Raw genomic sequence first — 8,737 nt, 5'->3', positions numbered from 1 at the left:
GTCCTTAACAGGAGTATCTTCATCATTGTGTACGACTCCACCAATAAAGAGCTTCATATCCAAATCCTTTTCTTCTCCAGAGGTATCACTATCTCCTCCTAGAGTGACCCCATCAGGTTCGTCCAGATTATTATCTTCCTCTTCAGAATTCTCGCTGGAGCTTGTTTTCTTACTATCTTCTTCCATCAACTGCTTAATAGATTCATTTTCTGCTGCCTCTGTTTCAACACTGATGTTCATAACTTTAACCTTCAATCCTGGAATTTTTTCTTTAAGAAAATTTATGACACTTTTAATGCCCTCCTCGGTGGCCCCGTCAATGTTACTGTTTTTATCATCATTAGGCTCAGCCTTCTCTTCATGTTCCTCTACCTCAACGGAAGAGATATTTTCAACCTCAGGTTTGGATGGGCTTTTAGCAGGTACAGATGGAGGTTTACTCATTGAATTTCCTCTGTTTCGCCGTAAGTACACTACCTATTAAATGTTACCAGATGAGACATCATTAGCATTAGTGCATTACATGCATAACGCGAAAGCTAATTATACTATACAGAATGGGTCAGCTATGATTAGCACTAGTATTAAACTTTTTTTTTTAAATAATAATAATAATAATAATAATATGTTCTGATTTCCAATCCTAAAATTCATTTTGTTTAGCTTAGTTTCCATTACTGAATATTTGCATCAGTACCCCAAATTATGTTTCTTTGGATATCTATAGGTCATGAATCAGAAGTATCTTCGATCAGATCGAAACAATTCAAATCATCCATGTTTCCTTGAATCTATGGGTAATATTGACAAATTACAAAAAACAATATTTTGTTAAAAATTTTGCATGTTACCTGCATGTGATATGTGTCATCAGCATTTTTAACCACGTAAATTTCAAATACTGGCGTCCCATTGGATGCTGTAATCAACTGTCTGTAGTAAAAAGCCAAACATAAATAAGCAATTTTTCCCAATTACAAGAATAAAAATTCGAAAGTTGGGGAGAACATACCTTGGGCTGTAACTCTTGCCAATGAATCTACCCATACCAGGACTTATATGAATTATTCTACCAAAAGGGTCATCTGAATTTTTTGAGTACCCCACCCACCAACCCACCTGATCATACGTAAAGATAAAATTGGTGTTGGACATCAGTGGATACAGTTTACAGAAAGTTGTTGGCATTACTACCATAATCAACACACACAATTACAAGTCATGATCACAACTAGGTTCATACCATTTATTGTATATCGGCTTTCTATAGAATATCTCTATCTTCCTAGACAACCGAAATAATTATGTTTCCAATGCAGTACAGTGTCTCTATTGCAGGTTCTTAATCTACAATAACAGGCATACCACTCAAGCTCCTATAGTCCTATGAATAACTTCTATTGATATTATCCACAGTCATAAACTTATAACTAACATATTTGACAATGACAGTTTCCAGATTTCTTCCAAAGATATATCTTTCTTTACTTGATGAATACCAACTTAGAAAATTAAGAATTTTAACATAAAATCAAGTAGTTAGATTGTCACTGATGAGTAAGGAAAAAGTTTTTGTTTACAACTAGCCCCTCCAAATCAGACCCACAAATTTTCCAAACATTTTTCACCTCTTACTCTCTCCTCGCTCTAGACTCTGATGGTTATTGGTTCTGATTGGCACATGACCTTTAAGTTTTCAAAGAACACAATGTGAGAAAGAAATATGTAATAGTTATTTTGTACAGTATATATTTTAGCTGTCTTCCCCAGTGGGGGCATGCACAAGACTGGTATGCCATGGTTACTTGTGTTTCTTTAAATCATTGTTATAGTGGAATTATCCAACAAGTTATTATTAGACAAACAAGAAAGAAAGAAACCACTTTTAAAATTACAGGAGGAAAGTTGACTTTTTAATAACAGCTGATAGTAAAAAGCAAAGGAATACCAGCCCACTTCCAGTGTTCCTACATAATCTTGAAGCGTCATGATAGCGTTCATCATCTATGGCATCCTGGACATAAAGAAATATGATGTTATAATCAGTAAAATCTCTAAGTAGGAAAAATTGAGAGAATGACAGTCTAACTAATCCAAACAAAAATATTTGTCTAACCTTCAATTGAGCCATAATTTCAGAAACACTGTCCTTGGATGTTGCTTCTTCTATAGTTCTCTTCAACTTGGCTGCTTCCTGGAAGTCTTCCTTTTCAATGGCATCTTCAAGTTGAAACTGAAGGGCATGAAGTAGAAATCGTCTGAGTAAGTATTTACAATCTACTATTTACTATTTACACAAAGTAAACACTCTACTTTGTCCACCAAAGTCCCAAGATACAAGCATCAACTTCTTCCCTCAATATCATAAAGTATAATAAATTTAGACCCTCACTCATGCCAAACATCATTAAACTAGCCCCAAATTAGGCTTTTGTTACACTCATTTGTCTCATCGGATTTTAATATCTTAAGATATTTAAGGGACAAAGCTGGTAAAGCGTTTCTCGGCCTGCGTACACAGTTACACTTAATTGTCTTTGTTCAACAACAAATAAATTTAATAATATGCATAATTGAGGCACTAAGTTATTGAATTTCTTTATTTGAGAACAAAGTTTATGACACTTAGCCAAGTACATCTGCATGAGAAACATAGTACTTCACTTATTTACTTACAAAAACCACCTCAGCTTTCAAAATAATAAATTAATAATTACACCCTGGAAAAATCTTCCGTTGGCTTCTGCTTTTCATTTCTCATAAACATCATCTCATCGTCGTTTAATGGAAAATCAACGAAATTAAAATACAATAACTAAACAAACCACAACGCCTCTATGTCCTTTACTAAACCAAATGATAATTATTGTTCTTAGCAGGATAAATATCCCATAATACTTCATTTCATTCAACTATCGTCATAAAGTCAAACAGTATGACAATTTTTTTCTGCTTGGGTATAAACAATAACAAAAAATAATACTCAAGACTAGAATTTAATTGTGAGTGTAACACAGAATGTAAGCATGTGAATTGTGACACTAAGACAATTACAGTGCATCAGAACTAATATCTATAATCTATACTTCTATTTCTATACTATATATACATAAATAAAATGGGGATTAACCTATTTGGGTCAAACTTCTATAATCCATAATACTCCACTTTTAAACTTCCACAATAATTCCCCAATTTACCGAAGTTCACAATACCACGTCCAATTTCTGTCCTGTAGCTAAATTTCAATCTCAATTTTTGTTTTCTTTTCGAATACTATGGGGTTTAATCTGAAGAACAATCGTGCCTGTCAAATTGCTTTGAACAATAACATGAATTAGAGGGGGAAGGGAGGGTACCTTGAGAAGAGAAACGAAGCTCTCAGCCTGTTCAATTTCAGAGAAATGGCGGCACCATCGGTTCCAATCCCACTTATTGACAGAAGAAGATGAAGACGAGGATGACGATGATGAAGTCTCGTAGTTGGTACAGCGGCATAAGTGGGTGCGGGTCCTTCCGGGGAACACTAATTGAAGAGAAAGAGGAAGAGAGTAGTTTTTACTGTTGTTGCTGCTGGGAGCGATACAACTCAGAAGGAACTTCTTTGGGATAGAATCAAAAGAAGAGGTGGTGGATATGGCCTGGGAGACACCCAAGGTGTTGGCCACAACCACCATGGTTACGGTTACGGATAAAAGAATGGAGTTTGAAGAAGACGATGATGGATGCAAAATTGCAAATTGATGTATTTGTTGTTGGGGATAAGTTTTTCTGATGGCCAAAGGATATGTGCAAATCACTACACAGGATTAGTACGGCCTCAAAGTTAATTACTTTTAATCATAATTTTTTATTATAATTCTAATTCTAGACATCAATATACTACCAAAGTTGATATATTTTAATTCTGTTTATTTGTCTTATTAAATTGGATTTTATATTATAAGTTTAGAATTTCTTTTTTATTTTAATCTAATAAGAGATTATAAAGACTAACGCCGTCTGTGGGGATCGAACCCACGACCACGTGGTTAAAAGCCACGCGCTCTACCGCTGAGCTAAGACGGCATGCATTTTTAAGTCTACACAATTATTAATATAATTAAATCAAGGCAATTTACATAAATAAATTGTTTCACCTTTAAAATTACGCAAATGCATTGTTTCCAAAACGAAGACGTAAATGCATTGTTTCATATATCTATGGAAATCGCTACTGACAGTAGCGGTTTACACAAACACAAAATCCGCTGCTGTCAGCCGCGGATTACGTTGAGTTGTGGCAGCATGAAAACCGCTGTTATCTGTTGAGTTGTGGCAGTATGAAAACCGCGGTTATCTGTCGCGATTTCTGCATGATTATGGTTGGTCATAAACCGCTATTGTCAGTAGCGGTTTATGTGCATTGGGACACGTGTGAGTATGAAAACAAATATTGTGAAATGAATTTAATTTATCATTTTAAAATATAATTTAAAAAATATAAATATGCATGTAATAAACTTTTTATTTGTATTTATTATTAAAAGTGAGACCAAATTACAAATAAAAAAATACAGTACTCAAAGTATTAAATTATATAAACCAAGACTAATTTTTTTTATTCTCATCTCTTTTAAAATTTATAAATAATAAAATAATTTATTTTTAGCCAAAAGTTCATGAGTTTTAAAATTGATGATGATAAAAAAAAGGAATGAAGATAAAAAAATTTATTTTATAGAAAAAATGTATGCTTTAGTGAATTTTTTACTAAAAATAAATTATTTTATCATTCATGAGTTTTAAAAGGGATGAAGATGAAAAAAAATTAGTCTTAGTTTATATATTTGAGTACTCTGTGAGTATTCACTCTTTGATTTGCTATTTAGTCTCATTTTAATAATAAATACAAATAAAAATTTATTACATGCATATTTATATTTTTTATTTTATTCATCAAAATTATGATGCTATCACTATTATTTATCTAATCAATCAACTATAAAATACAACTAATTTTTATTTTTTGGCATAAGACAACAAAGTTGCACAATAAAAAAAATTTATTTAGCTAGAACCTCAATTGCAAATCAGCAGCAAAGAACACAACCCATGTTTCAAACTCCCCGAATTTTCTTTGTATGGTTGATATAAATAAAAGAGAATGAAGTGATTTTTAAAGAGAAAAATATATGATTTAGTGAACTTTTGGCTAAAAATAAATTATTTTATTATTTATAAATTTTAAAAGAGATGAGAATAAAAAAAATTAGTCTTGGTTTATATAATTTAATACTTTGAGTATTGTATTTTTTTATTTATAATTTGGTCTCACTTTTAATAATAAATACAAATAAAAAATTTATTACATGCATATTTATATTTTTTAAATTATATTGTGAAATGATAAATTAAATTTTATTATTTATGATATTATTTAAATAATATATACCATTAATTATTTGTTTTGTAATTATTTTTTTAGATAAAAAATAGTTTTACTATTTATTTTCATACTCAACATAAACCGCTGCTGCCTCTAGCGGTTTACACACGTGTCACAATGCACATAAACCGCTACTGACAGTAGCGGTTTATGACCAATCATAATCATACAGAAACCGCGGCAGACAACAGTCGTTTTTATGCTGCCACAACTCAATGTAATCCGCGGCTGACACCAGTGGATTCTGTGTTTTGTGTAAACCACGAGTAGCGGTTTCTATAGATATATGAAATATTGCATCTCGTTTTGGAAACAATGCATTTACGTAATTTTGAGAGTGAAACAATTTATTTAGGTGAATTGCCCTATATTAAACTTCTATTGTTGAGTTAAATCTGAATGGTAATCTGAATGGTCATATATATTTTTTTATCGGTTATGCTCCACATATAAGTGTGTGTTTGGATTACAGTTTGCAAACAGAAGTTTGCATAAACTTGATTTTGCAAACTTGATTTTGATGAAAAGTAAGTTTGTGTTAACGTGATTTATGTTTGGCAATCTTTATGTCAAAATGGATTATAGTAAAATAAATGTTGTTTGGATTATACTACTCAAAATAACTTTTAGATGAAAAATTACTAAAAGAGACATCAATTAAAATAATTTTTTATATTATTCTATTATTTTACTTTAGATATTTGAATAGATCTTATTAATTCATTTTATAATAAAGTTAATATTTACTTACTAAATTAAAGTAACATATAAAAATTGACAAAATATATTTTAATACATAAAAACACTAATAAATATTAAATTAAAAGATAAAACACTAATGAAATATGTAAAAACTAATATCTTATACAAAATTAGTACATAAGAACACTATTATTTCTACTGCATGTGATTAATAATTTGATCCCTAATCAAATCTCGAACACGGTCCATTTCTACAGAAGAGCTAATGGTTAGAGTTTGATCTGAGCTTTCACCAACATAACTATTATCTTCTCCATCAAGAATGTTTGCATGTTCATATTGATTAAACTTAGTATCTAAAAAAGTATAATAAAATATAAAACGGGAACTCACGTAAATAAAAAATGATAAAAATTTTATAAAACCAACAATATATATCATATGAATAAAAGAAATATAATAAAAGATAAAAAAAATTCATATGAACTATATCAATTAAGAAAAATAAAATAAACTTCGTATAAGATATAAACACAGTGCATAAAAGAGGAAAAAAATAGAATCCATACGAACAAAAAATAATAAGAATACCATAAAAAAATTAATAACATACTTGAGAGACTAGAACACTGAAAAAATAATATAAAAAAAGTCAACGATAAAAATAAGTAAAAAAAAAAAACAAAGTCAAATAAAAATAAAAAAGACACTTTACATATTAAACATAAAGAATAGTAAATAATAAAAAAAATTCATATGAACTAAAAATAATAAAAAATAAAAATATAAAAGATAGTATTATACATTTTATAATGTCAAATAAAAAAAATGTTCTATAATTTTTTTTAATACTGTGCATAAAAAAGAAAAAAATAGAATTCATATGAACAAGAAATAATAAGAATACCATAAAAAAATTAATAATTTACCCGAGAGATTAGAACACTGAAAAAAATAATGTAAAAAAGGTCAATGATAAAAATAAGTAAAAAATAAAAAAGAACAAAGTTAAATAAAAATAAAAAAGACACTTTACATATTAAACATAAAGAACGGTAAATAATAAAAAAAATTCATATGAACTAAAAAAAATAAGAAATAAAAATATAAAAGGGAGTACTATACATTTTATAATATTAAACAAAAAAAATATTTTATAATTTATTTTAGTGTCGTTAGTACTCTTTAATTTAATATTATTTTGGACTAAAAAAATAAAAATAAAGTACAGTAAGAGGTACAATAAAAATAAAAAATAAAAACAAAAAAATTCATACAAATATAGTATATAATAATCACAACCAACAACATATATTATATAAACAAAAAAATTATAATAAAAAATAAATAAAATTCATATAAATAAAATTAAATAAAAAAATTTATACACAACATAAATATAGTACAATAAAGAATAGAAAAAAAATAATTTATATAAACAAAAAATAATAAAAATATCATAAAAATTAATAAAAATAAAAATTTATATCAACAATAGTTGTCATATAAATAAAAAAATACAATAAAAATATAACAATAGAAAATTAAAAAAATAACATCAGAATACTAAAAAAATGATATGAAAAATATTTATCGTATAAATAAAAAATACAATAAAAAACATAAAAATCAAAATACGAAAGAAATAACTAAAAATAATGAAAAAAAATTAAAATCTTTACCTTAACAGTGATGAAAACAAATCTGAAAAAAAAATTGTAACCAAGAACATACAAAGAACTACTGTGAAATATGTGGTTATGTCATATGTGCATCCTTTTTATAGAAAAAATGAAGGATACAGTTGGTAGATATGGAATAAATTTCTTACTTAATTCTTCCAACGGTAATTAACCTTCTCAACGTGAATGTAGAAGCTTGAATTTTTAGCTTCACCTGAACTTACGTTCAGAGGTGAAAGCACTTCTGGGTTAGGGATTTCAAAAAGTTGCCAAACATAACAATGGGACGTTCAAGACGCTCAAACGGGCTTTTCTATTCTCCAACGTGAACCCCAAACACACCCTAAGTCTTTTTGACTTATAAGTCTTACAAGTTGGGCCAAACCCAACAGAAGCTACGTTTACCCACAAAAGCGTATTAAGTATTAACAGGCTCATCACGTTTCCAAAACGCTCCTTCACCATTATGAACGACTCTTCTTCATTTTCCTCGACGGAAACTACAACTGTCATTTTTTCTTCGCGTTTCTCCTTCTCTTCCTCTTCTTCCTTCTTCTTCTCCTTCTTCTTTGTGTTTTTCCTCCTTTTTCTTCGTGTGTTTCATCTTCATCGTCGTGTTTCTCCTTCTTCTTTTGATTTTGCAATATTATGTATTTTTTTCTTCTTTGTTTAATTTTTTCCTCCCAAAAAGAATTATGAGAATATGAAATAAGAAGATGAAGAAGAAGAAGCAGCAGAAGATGAGGAGGAGGAAGAGGAAGAGTTCTGAATTATGCAAAACTTATCAGAAAAAAATACACCAAAATATCTTCTTTTTATACCCAAATTTGCTGCAAATATAGAAATGAGTTATGCTACGTGTACATTAAAATCAACCACCAAAGTCAGCCACCAGTATAAAATATATACTGGAATACAAATATAC

The 8,737-nt window shown here is 29.0% G+C and overlaps 1 protein-coding gene and 1 non-coding gene across 2 annotated transcripts in view; both read right to left on the bottom strand.

The window, feature by feature from the left end:
- The window catches only part of LOC107643951 (protein EXECUTER 2, chloroplastic), a gene marked incomplete at its 5' end in the record, with an annotated part of 6,351 nt that extends 2,674 nt beyond the window's left edge, over window positions 1–3,677 (bottom strand). The window contains 6 exon segments of the mRNA XM_016347710.2: window positions 1–477; window positions 852–933; window positions 1,013–1,119; window positions 1,949–2,014; window positions 2,117–2,233; window positions 3,360–3,677. Of these exon segments, the coding sequence (XP_016203196.1) occupies window positions 1–477; window positions 852–933; window positions 1,013–1,119; window positions 1,949–2,014; window positions 2,117–2,233; window positions 3,360–3,677 (1,167 nt within the window).
- TRNAK-UUU lies at window positions 3,997–4,068 on the bottom strand. The gene has a single exon. It is a non-coding gene; the product is annotated as a tRNA-Lys (tRNA).

This window comes from Arachis ipaensis, chromosome B05, assembly GCF_000816755.2.
Source record: "Arachis ipaensis cultivar K30076 chromosome B05, Araip1.1, whole genome shotgun sequence".
In the NCBI taxonomy this organism is placed as follows: Eukaryota; Viridiplantae; Streptophyta; class Magnoliopsida; order Fabales; family Fabaceae; genus Arachis; species Arachis ipaensis.
The sequence above is the reverse complement of the archived record's forward strand: the minus strand, read 5'-3'. Positions and strand labels throughout refer to the sequence as shown.